Source organism: Haematobia irritans, chromosome 3 (assembly GCF_050003625.1).
Source record: "Haematobia irritans isolate KBUSLIRL chromosome 3, ASM5000362v1, whole genome shotgun sequence".
Taxonomy (NCBI): Eukaryota; Metazoa; Arthropoda; class Insecta; order Diptera; family Muscidae; genus Haematobia; species Haematobia irritans.
This window is the reverse complement of record NC_134399.1, coordinates 176571563-176589673: the sequence shown is the minus strand read 5'-3', so window position 1 is coordinate 176589673 and position 18111 is coordinate 176571563. Positions and strand designations below refer to the sequence as shown.

Below are 18111 nucleotides of genomic sequence, written 5' to 3'. Positions count from 1 at the left end.
GAGATCGGTCTATATGGGGGCTATACCAAAACATGGAACGATACGGACCATTTTCGGCACACCTTTTGATGGTCCTCAAGTATTTCTAAATTTTCAATTTCAGGCAAATTGGATAAAAACTACGGTTTCTATAAGCCAAAGACCCCAAATCGGGAGGTCGGTTTATATGGGGACCATACCAAAATATGGACCGATGCTCATCATTTTTGGCACACCTCTTTACGGTTCTAAAGTATCTCTCGATTTCCAATTTCATGTAAATTGGATAAAAACTGCGGTTTCTATAAGCCCAATGGGGGCAATACCAAAATATGGACCGATACTCAGAATTTTTGGCACATCTCTTTGTGGTCCAAAAATACCTCTAGATTTCCAATTTCAGGTAAATTGAATAAAAACTGCGGTTTCTATTAGCCCAAGTCCCCAAATCGGGAGGTCGGTTTATATGGGGACTATATCAAAACCTGGACCAATATAGCCCATCTTCGAAATTGCAGACCAAAGACGAGTTTGTGCAAAATTTCAGCACGATTGCTTCATTATTGAAGACTGTAGCGTGATTACAACAGACAGACAGCCAGACAGACAGACGGACGGACATCGTTATATCGTCTTAGAATTTCTCCCTGATCAAGGATATATATACTTTATAGTCGGAAATCGATATTTCGATGTGTTAAAAACGGAATGACAAACTTATTATACCCCCGTCACCATTCTATGGTGGTGGGTATAAAACATAATAATGATAAAATATGATAATGATTTACTAAGCTCGCATTTCTCACAAAGTAGTTGATTATTTCTTGCAAATTTCAATACAAATGCGTTCATCTTAAACTTTGGCACGATTTATGGCCCTTAAACTGTCGACAAAGCCATCACTCGCTGTACGAAAGTGGTTCATCCCCGTACGAAAGTGGTTTGTGCTAACCTTACTCTCCAAAATGATCCAAGCAAAATTCTAATGGATTGAGATCCCTAGACTTTGGAAGTCACTGTCCGGCAGAAATGAAGCGATGCTGATTTGGGGTGAGTCCTATTGAAATGTCCATGGTCTGCTTCCGAAATGACCAGGGCTTCAACCAGTGTATGACCAGGGCTTCAACACTATCTTTAGGGCAGTTTCCCTTTAATAGTCAATATTTATTTCGAGCCTAGGGGCGATGAAGAGCGGAGAGAGACCATCAGCTGTTAAGACGCATCACATCATAACCATCGGATGAGCTTGTGTTCTTGTGGCCAATCGAAAGATTTTCAGTTGACTTTTTGGCAAGTAAACCCGATCATTTTGTTTGTTCATAAACTGCTCAATTTGGATGGGTTCTCATCGGAGAAAACCAAATTGGACATCTAGGCACTCTTGTGCACGCGAGCACGTAAACAGGAAGTAATCTTTATCTTTAAGTCAAAATGAAGTAACGAAAATATTAATGCGTATCCGAGCTTCGAATCGCAATAATATGTAAAGTAATTGATTTGGAGGAATAACCAGCCTGCGTTGATATCAGGCTAATATAAAAATAGAAAATATTTAACATTAAGCTCTTTCTTCTGATTACCTAAATCTTCGTTATATAAAATTCTTTACTAATAAAGCCTTCAGAGCTAACCCAGCAAAAAATACTTCAGCGGTAAGAGTTTAGTTGCGCTTTTTGGTGTACAATAAAGTAGGCAGCGCATCCACACTGCATGAATCGGTGGCAATAACGTAAACGGGTAATCAAACCGGTTTATGATCAATCGTTTACGTTATTGCAACCAATTCATGCAGTATAGATGCATGAAAGGTAGTGCTGTTTACCTTCACACCAACAATGCTATAGTCAAGATTATATATCACTTCTGAGCAATAATTCTATTACAATGAGCAAATATATCAGCGCTATGTAGAAGCTGCTCTAGATCGGGACATCGCCCACAAAAATCAGCGCTTATTCGGTTGTTTTGTAAGCAGTTGGTACTGCCTCTCTCCCTTACAATACTGCTGAAATAGTGCTCCATTTTTTGCTGGGAATATTGGCCACAATTTGATGCAGTATCTTCAACATCTGCCTACTACTAAATTCAAGAGAGAAGCTCAATAAAGTGGTGTCCAGTGTTGCCAGTATTGGGGATTTTTCCCCAAATCGGGGACGGGGATGATATTTTTGAGTTGTGGAATTTCCAGAAATTTGGGGATTTGTGTGGGGAATTTTCAAAATATGTTCAGTATAATAAATGAGAGTTACGGTTTATATGAAATTCTTTTCTTCTACATTCCTAAAAAAGGGCTTAAAGAAGTACCACCAATCTTCAAAATAAACAAGTATATACGCCGTAAGTTCGGCCAGGCCGAATCTTATGTACCCTCCACCATGGATTGCGTAGAAACTTCTACGAAAGACTGTCATCGACAATCGAATTACTTGGGTTTTGGTATCTTATAACTTCTTAACATAGTTTTCTAAATTGTGAGTTAGTCAATACGTGGTATATATTAGACAAAAAAGGTATGTATAGTTAAGTCTACAACTAATTACGAATCGATATGGACTTTTTGCACGATACGTAGAGAGCCAGAATTGAAATATGGGGGTCGCTTCTATGGGGGCTATATACAATTATGAACTTGATATGGACCAATTTTTGTGTGATTGGGGATCGATTTATCTGAGGGCTATATATAACTATAGACCGATGTGGACCTTGTTAGGCATGGTTGTTAACGGCCATATACTAGCACAATGTATCAAATATCAACTGACTCGTATGAAATTTGCTCCTCCAAGAGGCTCCAAAACCAAATCTCGGGATCGGTTTATATGGGGGCTATATATGATTATGGACTGATATGGACCACTTTTGGCATAGTTGTTAAATATCATATACTACCACCACGTACCAAATTTCAACCAGATCGGATGAATTTTGCTTCTCCAAAAGGCACCGGAGGTCAAATCTGGGGATCGGTTTATATGGGGGCTATATATAATTATGGACTGATATGAACCAATTCCTGCATTGTTGTTGGATACCATATACTTACTTCAGGTACCAAACTTCAACCGAATCGGATGAATTTTGCTCTTCCAAGAGGCTCCGGAGGTCAAATCTGGCGATCGGTGTATATAGGGCCTATATATAATTATGGACCGATTTAGACCAATTTTTGCATGGGTGTTTGAGGCCATATATTAACACCACGTACCAAATTTCAACTGAATCAGATGCATTTTGGAGGTCAAATCTAGTGATCGGTTTATATGGGGGCTACATATAATTATGGACCGATGTGGACCAATTTTTGCATGGTCGTTAAAGACCACATATTAACACCATGTACCAAATTTCAGCCGGATCGGATGAAATTTGCTTCTCTTAGAGGCTCCGCAAGCCAAATCGGGGGATCGGTTTATATGGGGGCTATATACAATTATGGACCGATGTGGACTAATTTTTGCATGGTTGTTAGAGACCATAAACTTACACCACGTACCAAATTTCAGCCGGATCGGATGAAATTTGCCTCTCTTAGAGGATTCGCAAGCCAAATTTGGGGGTCCGTTTATATTGGGGCTATACGTAAAAGTGGACCGATATGGCCCATTTGCAATACCATCCGACCTACATCAATAACAACTACTTGTGCCAAGTTTCAAGTCGATAGCTTGTTTCGTTCGGAAGTTAGTGTGATTTCAACAGACGGACGGACGGACGGACATGCTCAGATCGACTCAGAATTTCACCACGACCCAGAATATATATACTTTATGGGGTCTTAGAGTATTATTTCGATGTGTTACAAACGGAATGACAAAGTTCATATACCCCCATCCTATGGTGGAGGGTATAAAAATACACCTCTTTATTCCTTGGCTAAGATTTTTTTACTATTGTGCAGTCACAAAATTCACTACAAAAATTGCGATAACCTTGCAGACGAACACTCTTACAAAAAATCGCTTCTGTAACATATACTCCCAAACATATTTTGCTTCAAGCATATACATTTTTGGGTATTGCCCAAACATTTATATGTTTGATCTCTACCAATATATAATATGTTTGAAAGCATATTGGTCTAAACAATATATGTTTGGGTAGTCTAAGTTCCAAACATTTTGTATTTTTGCATCCAAATTCAATAATGTTGTCTTCCAAAAAACAATATGTTATTATGTGACCATATAATATGTTTGGAAGCATTTTGCACCCAAAAATATTATATGCTTAAAAAAAATCTCCCAAACAATATTGTGCTCAAAATTTTATTTATTTATTTATATATTTACAATCATAATGAATTATGAAAATAAACAGGTAATATAGGTGCTAACAACATAGGTTTTCGACCTGAATGCTCAAAATTTTGTTTCTGCCCAATTGTATATTCCCCGACATCTTTCTCACTTCCACGAGATTTTTTAGTTCTTAGCACCTTTTTCTGTAATACACAGAAAAAATATACCAGGTTTTGGTTTTAATTATGGGTTTTAGTAATTTTTTGAATGAAATTTTAATAAAAAAAATAATTGTATTTACAATTTCAGCAAAAAACTCGCAATAAATACGATCAATTATGGGTTTTATTGAAAAAATTTGTAAGGGTAATTATCTTTGTTATTATATATACAAAGTAAGCCATTTAGAACTACCAAACTGCGTATTGTAAATATAATTATGTTTGTGATTGCATTTAAAAATAATATTATTAAAAGAAAAGTTCGTGTTTTGTAAATATAATCATTACAGTTATTACAATTACAAAAACTATTATCCAAACACAGAAACAAATTGGATGTAAATACAATAATTACCATAATTATATTTACAAATGCGGCATTTAAAACAAAAATTAAGAATTTGTAAATGTAATTACATATATAATTAGATTTACAAATTTCTCATTAAAAAACAAAGAGGAACGATATATTTTCTTGTCTTTGCATGTTTCTCTTCGGCCAACTTTTTTGTTTCTTTCAATCTGAAATCTAACTGTTTATTAACTGACGCATTCTTGTATCACATTGGGGTGGATTAAACAAAACAATATAAAATGTGAACAAAAGTGAATATAAAATGTCAAGTTCTTAAATGGCGTTCATTTTAATGATATACTTATTCACAATGGAAAAAATATTTTAATAGAGATTAAAAAGTACACATATTGTTCAAACATTAGTTTTAAGTTCCATTGAAAATTGTGAAATATAAAGTTGTAGTATATTCCGAAATCTCTATTTTTTCGCCTCCAAATCAATTTTAAGTTTTATTTGTTAATTGTCCATCTTTAACTCTCAACTTATCAAATTAAATTCTCTATACACAAGATGAAAGAATAACTACCCTAATACCTTGGTTGCAATTCCATACTAACACTTATGTACATGGGTATCCTCTATGCAGACTAGAGAGTAAGAACACCATGTTGCCAATATAATACTTCAGATATCTATTATTCGCGTTTTTTTTTCCTTTATATTATTTGCATTGAGTCATATATGCTAATATAGCAATTTGAATTATCCAACAGAAGTTTTACAGAAATATAATACCTAATTTCTCATGTCCGATTTCACAAAAAATGTGTGAAATATAAAATGAAGTGTAAAAGGCCGCAGGATACAAAAAAATTAGTCAAATAAAAGGACATTTATTAAATTAATGTATTTGTAGTAAGTATTGTTTAAAAACGTCGTGTGTTGTAGTAAAATTTTGATAAAATGTTGTAAAAATAAAATTAGTTAATTTATTAAAACAATGATCTATTTTATTACATTATTTTATTAAATATTTTTTTATTAAAGTATATTGACTCCATTCTTCCACTAGCAGGAAATCGCATTATTTTGATTCCGTATATAAAAAAATTAATGGAAATTGGCTTCGAAAATATTACACCACGTAGTGAAATATATCATATTTCAAAAAACGGCATATATTTCAGTTCATGTGTACGCATTATTATAAAGTTGGCATCACATGCGCTTTTCTGTGGTACACACACACACCAAATATTGATCGTTTTCTGTATACATCAAAACGACGTTAGCTTTCATTCGGATTATAATATGTACATGGGTATCCTCTATGCAGAGAAGTGAGTAGGAACACAATGTTGCCAATATCATACTTCTGATATCTGGTAATAGCGTTTTTCGCTTTCAATTATTTGCATAGAGTAAAATATGCAAGTATAGCAATTTGAATTATCCAAACGAGGTTTTACGGCAATATCATACCTAATTTGTCATGTCCGATTTCAGAAAAGAAAGTATGAAGTGTAAAAGTATATGTTAAAAGGACCGACAGGATACAAAAACTTTTTTAGTCAAATAAGAGGACATTTATTAAAAATAATGTTTTTGTAATAAATGTTGTTTAAAAATGTCGTGAACTGGAAAAAATATTGTCGCGAGGCCAAAGATTTCATGTACTTAAAATATGAATGCGAATTTTGCTTAGTATAGAAAATGCATTTCTCTGTTACAAAGTTTGTTTCCTTGTCCAAAAGTCGATAAACCTTTCAATCGTCATTTTGTCCTTATAGTTAAGTGATCCGACTTAAAAATGGGTACCTTAAAACGAAAGGAAAATTTATTTGGCTAATGTCAACTTGGCTATAATAATTCAGAAAATTTCTTTAAAATTAATGAAATTGTCTTTAAATTTGTTGACGTTTTGTATCTTGACTACAAAGCAAAAAAGCGTTAAAAAATGGGACATGTTTTTCAACACTTTATTTTAAAGCCGTTTCTTACTTGAAACATAGCATAATTTCCATATGAAGTCGACCATGAATATGGAAATTTAATTTGTCGTTAACTCGTTTTTAAAGGACTTTGAGGGCACATGAAGAAAAAAGCGGAAAAAAGAATAAATTAAAATTTTTTTCTTAGATTCAAGTATGAAAAACTCAAATTTAAAAGAGAATTATGTCTTGAAGTTATCTTTACATGAATTCTCCGCTTCTTTGAGTCGCAATCAATACCAAAATCATTAGTGTAAAGCCAAATCTTTGGAACCGAGCCTGCTTTTGTTTCAGTGTGTGTTGTAGTAAAATTTTGTGAAAATGTTGTAAGCGCTATGTTTTACAAAGTTACAAGATAGTACAATTTAAGTAAAATTAAAACAATGGATTATTTGGTGCAAAATTCAAAATCAGTGAAATTATAGTCATCATTTGTGTGAATTGCACTTGTCTTAAATTAAACAAAAAAATTTTAAAGTAAGGAAATGTCAGATTTTGGGGAACGGTTAAGTACACCACAATAACTTTTATTCTAAAATAATGCGTGTACGCATTATTATAAAGTTGGCATCACTTGCGTTTTTTTTGTGGTAAACAAACACACCAAATTTTGATCATTTTCTGTATACATCAAAACGACGTTAACTTTCATTCGAATTAGATGGTATCTCAACTGCTCCAATTGTGCATTTAATACAGGTGTTTGTTTTTAATTATTTGTGTAAAAGTTGTTTTGAAGTTAGTATATTTATAAGAAAATGAACGTTAATTGTTTTTTGTGTGAAGAAAAATTTGGGCAAATACCTGAATATTTTAAACATTTGAAAGAACACGTACTGCCAGTGGGTGTTATTTATGAGTGTTTATTTGGAGAGTGTCATCAAAAATTTTCTGCGAGAAATACATTTAAAAAGCATTTGGGACGTCATTTTAAAAGAAGCAGGGATAAATTAAACCCACCAGAAATGGAAAATAATTCTCTACCGTGCTCACCTTTCGAAAATATTGATGCTACATCTTTAATAGAAATTACAACGAGCGCTAATAACAAAGAGATTTACGACTATAAAAATAATTTAAATGAAGTGAGTAACTCGGTGATTAGATTTTTGGTAAAATTACATACGTTTAAAAATTTGTCTCGCTCAGATGTTTATTCTATTAGAATGTTAACCGAAAATTTGGTACTTAATCCTTTTCTTAAGTTGATTGAAGAAAGTCAAGCCTCATCCGATTCAGAAAAGTATCCCTTGTCAGATGTGATAAAAGATATACGAACAACTTTCAATAATCATAATACTGAGTTTCGATTACTAAAATCACTTCGAGAAAAAAACTTAATTGGGAATGTGCATTATATAAAAGATGTTAATAAAATAAACATCAATGCAGCAATTATGCCATTGGAGTTTCAGTTTAAAACAATTTTTGAACATAACGACTATCTTGAACTTGTACTAAATCATATAAAAATGCTTGAACATGACTCCAACTTCACAAACTTTGTTCAGGGTCAACTTTGGAAACAGAAACGCAGCTTATATCCGGGAAAATTTTTAATTCCGTATTTTCTATATGCCGACGATTTCGGCATCGATAACCCCCTTGGAGCCAAAGCAAACAAAAATAACATGTGCAACTTTTATTATAGTTTCGCATGCCCACCACAAAAATCATCTAAACTGGATGACATTTTTTTGGCATTCTCTGTGAAGTCCAATGATTTGAAACAACACGGAAGTGCCTGCTTAAAACCACTAGTAAATACATTAAAACAGCTGGAATTGAAAGGGGTTGAAATAAAGACGGGAGATGGCTGCAAAAGGGTACATTTCATAATGGGACTTTTACTTGGCGATAATTTAGGCCTCAATTCAATTCTAGGATTTGCAAAATCATTTTCAGCAAATTATTTTTGCAGATTTTGTCTAATGAAAAAATGTAATGCACAAAAAGAGTCGTCCGAAGACATACAGCTTTTCAGAAATAGGGTTAATTATAGAAATGCACATGAAAGGGGCTTACTTTACGAGGATGTAGGTATAAATGACATTTGTCCTTTCGACGAAATTCCCTCCTTCCATTGTACAGAAAACTTCGCAGTGGACTTAATGCATGATGTTTTCGAAGGTGTTTGCCACAATATTTTAACTGAAGCTATTAAATACTTTATTAATATGGACTATGTTACTCTGAATTCGTTAAATGATAGACTAAGTACGTTTAGATATCCCAAACATGATAAAGGCAATGAAAAACTTTGTATTAAAAAAGCAGAAATAGATAGTGGCAAACTTAAAATGTCAGCTAAACAGATGATGGCATTTTGCCACTATTTTACAATTTTGTTTGGCGAATATGTTATGAACGGGGACAAAGTATGGCAGTTCTTATTAACTTTTTTTGAATTAATTGATGATCTAACCTGTTATAAATTATCGAACTCACTCATTAATCAAATAAAAAATAAAGTTGAAAAATTAACAGCTGGCTACCAACAACTTTTTAAAAAATCTCTTACGCCAAAATTTCATTTTCTTACCCACTATCCTACCATTTTGAGACAAAGTGGACCTCCTCGAAATTTTTGGAGCTTTAAATACGAAGGTAAACATAGAGAATTCAAAATTTATGCTCATATCATAACCTCAAGGAAAAATATTGCAAAATCTTTTTCGCACAAAAAACAATTGGAATTTGCTAGCTATTTATTTAATGAGGAGAAATTTTCCGAAAATAATTTCCAAAATTCGCTTACAAACTCAAAAATAATAAATAAAATTTGTGCATATCTAAAAATACCTAAGGAGAAGTGTAAAATTTTTTTACAAGCAGATATTTGGGGTTATAGATATGATACTCAAAAGATTGTGGCGAAGTTCACGTCAGATTTTGAAATGTATAGAATTTGCTACATAGTTCAGCTTGAATCAAATAGCATTTATTTTGTTTGTAATAAACTTAAAGTTATTTTCAGCACTCATTACGCAGCGTTTGAATGCGAAGGGACTGAAAACACGTTTACATTAATTAACTTCGGGGATATAGTTGGCCCCCCTATTGAAACAACCACAACTTCGCACAACAAAAATTTTCTAAAACTCAAGGAATTTTATGGAAGTGTTTATTGATACTGTAATGAATGAACAACCCAACCTTAAAGAACAAAATTTTCCATAGAAATAAAATTTTGACAAAATTTTCTATGGAAATAAAATTTTGACAAAATTTTCTATACAACTAAAATTTTGACAAAATTTTCTATAGAAATAAAATTTTGACAAAATTTTCTATAGAAATAAAATTTTGACATTTTTGAAAAAATTTTCTCTAGAAATAAAATTTTGACAAAGTTTTTTATGGAAATAAAATTTTGACAAAATTTTCTATAGAAATAAAATTTTGACAAAATTTTCGATACAACTAAAATTTTGACAAAATTTTCTATAGAAATAAAATTTTGACAAAATTTTCTATACAACTAAAATTTTGACAAAATTTTCTATAGGAATAATATTTTTACAAAATTTTCTATAGAAATACAATTTTGGAAAAATTTTTTATTGAAACAAAATTTTGACAAAATTTTCTATAGAAATAAAATTTTCACAAAATTTTCTATAGAAATAAAATTTAGAAAAAATTTTCTATAGAAATAAAATTTTGACAACATTTTCTATAGAAATAAAATACGTCATGAGGACCAAAATATCGCAAGCGCATATTTCAAATAAATTGGTTAATCTCACTACATTGAATAAAGGTGGGTATTGTAATTTTTTTTATCACAGACAAAGTAATAATTTCCATTTTCTTAGACTCGAGAGACTTTTCGCTTTTGTGGTACCTTCATCATTTACTACCTCCTCAACAGAGATCTAAAACAGATGAATCTGGTGCAAAATTCCGTAAACGATGCACGGTGGTTGAGTCGCAGGAGGGGTTTGCTGTTGTTGGAACTTCAATGGAAGAGATTGAAGCTAAACTTAACGTCCTCAAATTGCAAGCGAAAAATATACAGCCTAGATTGCTTATGATAGGTGAAATTAATGATGTTAAGTCTGTTTTAGTATATTTTGATAATAACAGATACAACTTTTTATCAGTACTGGATGCCTTTGATACCTTATTTAAGATATTTTTCGTATTTAATCTTCAATTTCCTGAAGAATCTGATGTATTTTACAATTTTATTCAACTTTTCCTTTTTAATCTACCCACATCTAAAAAATACGCTAAATCATGTTCATTAAAACATGAAATATTGGCTAAAAACAACTGACTGTGAAATATAAGTTTAGAAGTTTAACATAATTATATTTATGAATTACAAATTCAATATAAATAATAACAAATACACGTAATTACATTAATGAATTATATTAGACACACAAATCGGTATTTATATGAAATTTCATGTGAACTTCATTAACTTAATATTATTTTGTCTAACTTTTTATTTTCTTTACTATAAATGAAATGTTATTAGGTTAAGTTTGTTCCTTTATTCCATAATTTGTACTTGTATAATTTATACATCTTTTCAATAATCACTAATAAAATGATTTAAGAAAAATGATTGTAACGTGTTTTTTTTAGGTAGAGCCTAAAAATAGGCTAGGTTTTTCTGCAGTAATTTTAATTTTTTAATCACTGCGGTAATTGATAGTAACATTAGGTTTATTAAAATAATTCCATAAATTTAATAAACGCAGTAATTGAATAAACCAAATTGCTTATTATATTGAGAGAAATTATTCAATTATCAAATTAATTAATGCAGTTTATTACTGTTAAAGAATATTTTCAATTATTGGCGTAATTTATTTAATAATGCCAATAATTGAACATTTTCACGTTTTCAATTATTTGATTAATTAATTTAATAACCATGTTTATTAAAATATTTTTATGGTTTCAACAACATACATAATTACTTTCAACATTAAATATTCTCAGAAATTTTAATTACCTACAATGATTAAATTTACAATTTTGGTAATTAAAATAATTAGATAATTGAAAATACAAATTGGGTTATTGAGTTTACAAATTTTTTTATTAACCCAAAATTAATAAAAAAAATAATTGAGTTTACAATCTCAGGCCATTTTCAATAATTAAAAACGATTTTTAGTTTTTTCTGTGTACAAACATTGTAGAAGAAATTATTCAATTTTATTTTTTTTTTTAATTTTACCTTTTGCCGGACGGGGATTCGAACAGCGGACCACACAGTTTGTAAGGATCAAAGAAGTAGCTGATCAATTGCCCAAGGAAAAATAAAATGTTAATTTTGTAATAACACGCAACAACCACCAACTTAATTCAATATCGCTCCCTGTTAAATAGCGCTCCAAGCTACTAAACACATATATGTTTATAGGCTATTTCTAAATTAATATATGTTTGCATCCAAGCATATTATATTTACAAACATTTTATGTCCCAAACATAATATGTTCTAACATATTAACATATATGTCCCAAACATGTTATGCTAGTTTATGAACATTATATGCTTGCACTCAAAAATATTGTGTTTAAAAATTTGTGTTCCAAACATATAATGTTTATAGCCAAACATATGAAAAACAGTCTTTTTCATCCGTGTATGTGAGGCATCTTTTGCCCGTTCTGCTTCTGCGGCTTCCGTCATTGTGTTCCTGAAACTTTCTTTCGTTTTGCCGCTAGTTTCCTACTATGAGTTAGATTAGATGGTGGTATTAACGCCTCGTCCACGCCTGAGATGGAATTATATCATGTAACATAATTGTCTTTGAAGGCAAAAAATAGACTATACGTACCCCATTCTACTTTATATTTCGCTGATATTTTTAAGTATTCCCTTTATTTCTCTGAGTGACAAATCAACAGATAAGGTTGCTTACTTCACTCTTTAGTCACTACACTTCAAAACAATTCTAAACAAATCTGGTAAAATGCAGAATGAAGGAGATGATTTTTAAATTTATACACGAAATGACTTAAAATTATTCACTGCAGCGATTTAGATTTGGCTGTTCAACTTTCCCACAACTTATGTGTTATTCGCAATTCTACTCGATTCTAATGAAATTTAAATAAAGTTTCATTTTTCTAAAATTGTTTCACGGTACTACATATTTTCATATTATATCAGAAGTTAATAAAACCTCAACTGTTGAACTAGAAATAATGTTACGAACATTTTGTTTTCATATTGCATATTTGCTTGCAGCAAAAAAGGACTAAATACAGACGACTACAAAATTGTTGTAAAGGATGACTCCTATAATAAATGATGAAAATATCATTAGTTCTAATATAGTAATCTACCACCTTTATATCAAGCGGAAGATTGAGAATATTGTGTTGGGTGCTTTATGACTCCGGCAGATACTAAAGAAACATCTCTAATTTTAAAATCATACTTTTGAAACATGTGTCGAGCTTGGTTCATCTTTAACATTTAAACATTGAAGCACTTTAAATTTTTTGAAGGACATTGATTTTGAGGTATCAAAAGGTATTTTTATTACTATAACTTGTCTATTGAATTAGGCGCATGCGCTTGCGTTTACAATAAAACGTTGACAAGTGTTGTCATTGGGTAAATTCTGAAGGTTATCCTTAACAATACAAAGGTGTGAGTTTTCAATGCTGATTTTGACACCTTTGAAGCGAATTATATATTTAAAAGGTCATAATGACGCAATGTATTGTGGACTAAGAAAACCAAATTGGAAGTGCTAAAATACAAATGGGTTAAGTGACATAACAATTAGATACGACACTAGTCTAGGATCAACTTGAATTATGCGTTTAGTTTAAAACCTTTTAATGTTGCAATGTATTATGTTTCACAACTGTACAAATTGCTTCAAGGTCAATTGGAAACAAGCGGTCTGATGAATATTCTTCATTAGGTTCAAAAAGTTGTGTGAATTCCCATTAAAATCTATACTCTTTTGCATACGTTTGAACCAATTGTCGAAGCGATTTTGTCACTCTGGTTGAGGTATCTCCGAAACATGCGTTCACACAATTTTTGTTTTTTAATTCCATCACGAAATTAATTGATCCAATTAGTTTTTTAATTGAAATGTCTTCACTCACAGAAATGATAGCATCATTTAAAAAAATTAATTGATATTATTAATTTTTGTGATTGATGTTTGTTTCAATTAAAAATTTGTTGAATCAACTAAATTTTTAATTGAATATTTTTTAAACACAATTAAAATTTTAATTGGAAAACTTTTCGTGATTTTTTTGGTGTTCTGAATACATCAAACGTTTCTTCAGGTGTAGAAAAACGTCGACCAATCATTTTATTTTTTATGTACGGGAATAAAATTAAGCCATTCGGATGACCCATCAAATCGATGTTTTGAGTGCTCAAAAATTCAGGGGTTGAACCGATGTCTAAGTGCACGTATTGTCGTGGTGAAGAGAAATCTGTCTTCGACGGTTGGTTTTCCTGATTTCGATCTTTCGTGCGCGAGCAACTTTTTTGGATTTGAAATACCCATAACCCATCAACTGCTGTTTACTTTCGGGCACATACGCCTAAGTCCACGATTTATTACCTGTTGCGAGGTCATAGGTGTATTTCAAAGCAACGTGATCGTATCTTTCGACCAATCGAAACGAGCTGTTTTTGAGCGATTGACACAGCATCAATGGTGTCCGGAACAACAACTGACCTCATTTGAATTCATCATATCATCAATAAACACCGGTACTTGACGGAGCTTCACCGCCAAATATTGAATTAAGTTCATCGATGCACTGTTGTTCAGTTAGTCCACGGCGAAAGTTGTACACAATAATCGCCCGAAAATGTTCGCGTTTTAAATCCATTTTTTGGGTGAGATGGAAACAAACAAAGATACTAATTACACAAAAAAAAAATTCTGGTTCAATCACGAAATTAATTGATCCAATTAATTTTTAATTGAAATGTCTTCAATCACAAAAATTAATAGTATCAATTAAAAAATTCATTGAAGGTCAATTACAAAATTAATTGATACTATTTAATTTTTGTGATTGATTTTTGTTTCAATTAAAAAATTTGTTGAATCAATTAAATTTTTAATTGAATATTTTTAAAACTCAATTAAATTTTTAATTGCATATTTTTTAAAACTCAATTAAAATTTTAATTGTAACATTTTTCGTGAAATTTTTTTCTGTGTACATTACTATTTTTCGCTGCCAATACATCAGTTCTCTCCATATAGGAAAATAATGAAATAACTATATGTAATATAATTTTCCGTCCAATGTACTACTAAATGGCAATAAGAATACCACATATGCTGGAATATATGGATTTTAAATTACCTGTTACATTAAGGTCTGTAAAAGTTAAAGGAAATTTTTGAAATGCAGCATCATTAGAGAGTAAAACAGGTATGTCGGTGGGCTTCGTCGAAATGGCGTAATTTGTGGTAACCCAAGAAAACGGATTAAAAAAAAAACAACAAAACAAACAAAAAACGAAAATCAGTCAATAAGTTCTTCTCACTTGTAGCAGATCTTGTCTAAAGCACAAATGATAAGTCCAATCCTGAAAGTATTATTAGCATTGTATAATTAGTATAAAGTCCTAGAATGGCATACTCTTTGTTATGGGATATTCAATAGAAACATAACAAAAAACAGAGACTTAAAAACTTATCACAATCCTACATTCCCTAAAGACGACTTCCTATTGGTATTAACTACTACCGAACACTTGAAGCCGAACGAACAAGTAAACAAGAAACTAGAAATCCACACCTGTTAGTCATTAAATAAAAATTACCATATATTGTAAGACCAAATCTCGCTTCGGATTAGTTTATTGGCTAATTAGTGATAATTGGAAAAAATATCAGGTACACTCTAATATTCGGAGGTTAGATTAAAAAGTATAAACTCTTAATAGGCAAAATATTATGACATGTCAGAAAAATGGATGCTTTTCAAAGGAAAGGATTAAAGAGTCACAATAAATCACTGTGAGATAATTACCAATAAGAAGACAGAAACTGATCCAAATCCAATGAAAGAAATTTAATTCCATTTTATTGTTTCATCTTAACCAATGAATTAGATAATTTCCTTGAAAGAGGTGATATATTAATAGAAAACCTTGCCTAAATTAGCTGTGTGAAGAACTGATTTTCGATGAAATGGAGATAAAATTATTATTTGGTTTAATTAGCTCTAAATTTAAAAATAAATCTGTGATAAAAAAAAAATAAATGCAAATAACACTTTGGAATCTCTGAACGATATCACTAATTCCGATTCGTTAGAATTAAGTGCACTTGTGTACATATAAAACAAGTGAGTAAAGTATAAAGTCGGGCGGGGCCGACTATATCATACCCTAAACCACACTTCTGAATTAGTAAACCTAAACATTTGTGGGGTATCATTGGTATAGGTTTTGGAGATTTCATTATTTAAGAACATAAAGGGGGGGTACATGTTTATGGGAGCCTTGTCACAATCTGAGCAGAAATGTCTAATATTAGGAGCTATAGTTTATTTTGCACCTAAAGAGTGTAATGACCCTTCTCTTTCAAATACTATACCTTATGTGCGGGTGCTACCTATAATGCCGGCCTTGCTCAGGGCAATGGGGGGGGGGGGGGTGTTCTTGCCATAAGGTATAGATTTCGGCCAGTAGGATTGCCATGTTAAATCAAAAAAGTTAAACAAAACAAAATTCACAGGGTAACAGAAATGCCTACATTTTGGAAGAACTAATGGTGTAATTTGTCCTTCCTCTTATACCCTCCCAACCTTGCTCGATGAGTTAAGACATCGGCCCACTGTGCGACTCAACCAATCATGGCTTCATTTTCGTGAAAATGGTATAAAACGGGATTAGTGCTTCATGTTTAAATTGAATTTATTAAAAACAAACATACTTAAAATGAGTTGTGAGAAAAGAAAGTGGTTAAATTAAATAGTTTTAGTGTAAATATAATAGTGTCCTTATGCGGTTTAAATCTTAATGTTCATATGATACGGCTGACAAGATTTTTCTTCTTTTTTTGTGTACGTACTATTTGTTTGGTCTTTAACACATGTTTATTTTAATAAAATAATTTTTTTTGATACTCACGGTCATAAAAAAAAATTATTCCATCGTTGACAAGCGCTTGTAGCTAGGACAGGACACCGTATATGAAATTGATTCAGTATGAAATTTTGTTAAACTCATGTGTTGAAAGACGGGTTGAACTACAGTGGTATAAATAATAAATTAATAAGTGGTAATACTAGAGTAAATAATTGTAGGAACGATATTTAGCCTCTTCCTTCGTTTAGAAATAAATTAATGGAATCTAGATTACTCGAGGATGATACCATAAACACCATTAATTTCCATGCCAATCCAATTTATAGAAAATCTTCCTGGAATTTTGACTCAATAGTGGCTTTCAATATGAACCGCGAATTGTAAAAGATCTTGCTACTTTCCATTTACGCTAGGTTGAGCTAGGACATCGCTCGATACAATCTTGACTTATTATTTTTTGGATTTCGGATTATCAAAATCACCAGAATCATTCGGTTAGAATAAGTGTTCAAAAACAAAAAAATCTTGGCTGGCTTGCCCGTATGCCCGCAAGCTTCCTTTTGTTATAATTAAACTTTTTATTTTATTTTATATTTTTTTTCTTATAAAAATTTTAGTTCTTTTCTTAGTTATTTCTTTGGACGGGATCACGGTCCACACAAAAATATGTTGGCTTGCCCATATGACCGCAAATTTCGGCTTTCTTTATAATTCAGCTTTTTATTGGTTTCCTTGCTAAATTCTCAGTCACTTTCTCGACCAACTTTTTCTTTTCAAGCCTAGAAAATTTCTGACTTTTTTCCAGTTTTTTTTTTCAATTTCATATATCTATTTTTTTGAAAAGACAAACTATCACAAACCTCTTCGATTTCTTTTTCAGTTCTCCAAGTCAAAGTACCTGAAACCTAAGGTGTTTACAAATAATATTTGTGAACCCTCACAAGAGTTAGTATGCCACTAATATTGAGTCCATTATTAAAAAGAGGATTCAAATTTTTAAAAATCGGGCAATATTATTATGTAAGAGCTACATGTAAGTCTAACTACGAACAGCTAGTACATCAAAATTTGATATTTGTATAACATAGGCTAATAAATAAGAGTATTATGGTCAAATATGGCAAAATCGAGCTATGCATATATATGGGACCTATATCTTTATCTGAATCAATTTGTATAATATTTTGCAGGTATGATTGATACCACATAAGGTTGATACCACATAAGTTAATATGGTCAAAAGTAAGGTTATTAGGGGCAAATTTTTCAAAATCGGGCGAACCTATATATGGGAGCTATATCTAAATCTGAA

The 18111-nt window shown here is 31.5% G+C and overlaps 2 protein-coding genes across 2 annotated transcripts in view; one reads left to right on the top strand and one right to left on the bottom strand.

Moving 5' to 3' along the window:
• LOC142228676 (uncharacterized) overlaps window positions 1-18111 on the bottom strand; it is a 596821-nt gene that overhangs the window by 153126 nt on the left and 425584 nt on the right. The gene's annotated exons all lie outside the window — the stretch shown is intronic.
• Window positions 10420-11120, top strand: LOC142231671 (uncharacterized). The gene is made up of 2 exons (XM_075302301.1): window positions 10420-10496; window positions 10552-11120. The coding sequence occupies exons 1-2, from the start codon at window positions 10430-10432 to the stop codon at window positions 11013-11015; spliced, it is 531 nt and encodes a 176-aa protein (XP_075158416.1). The 5' UTR covers window positions 10420-10429; the 3' UTR covers window positions 11016-11120.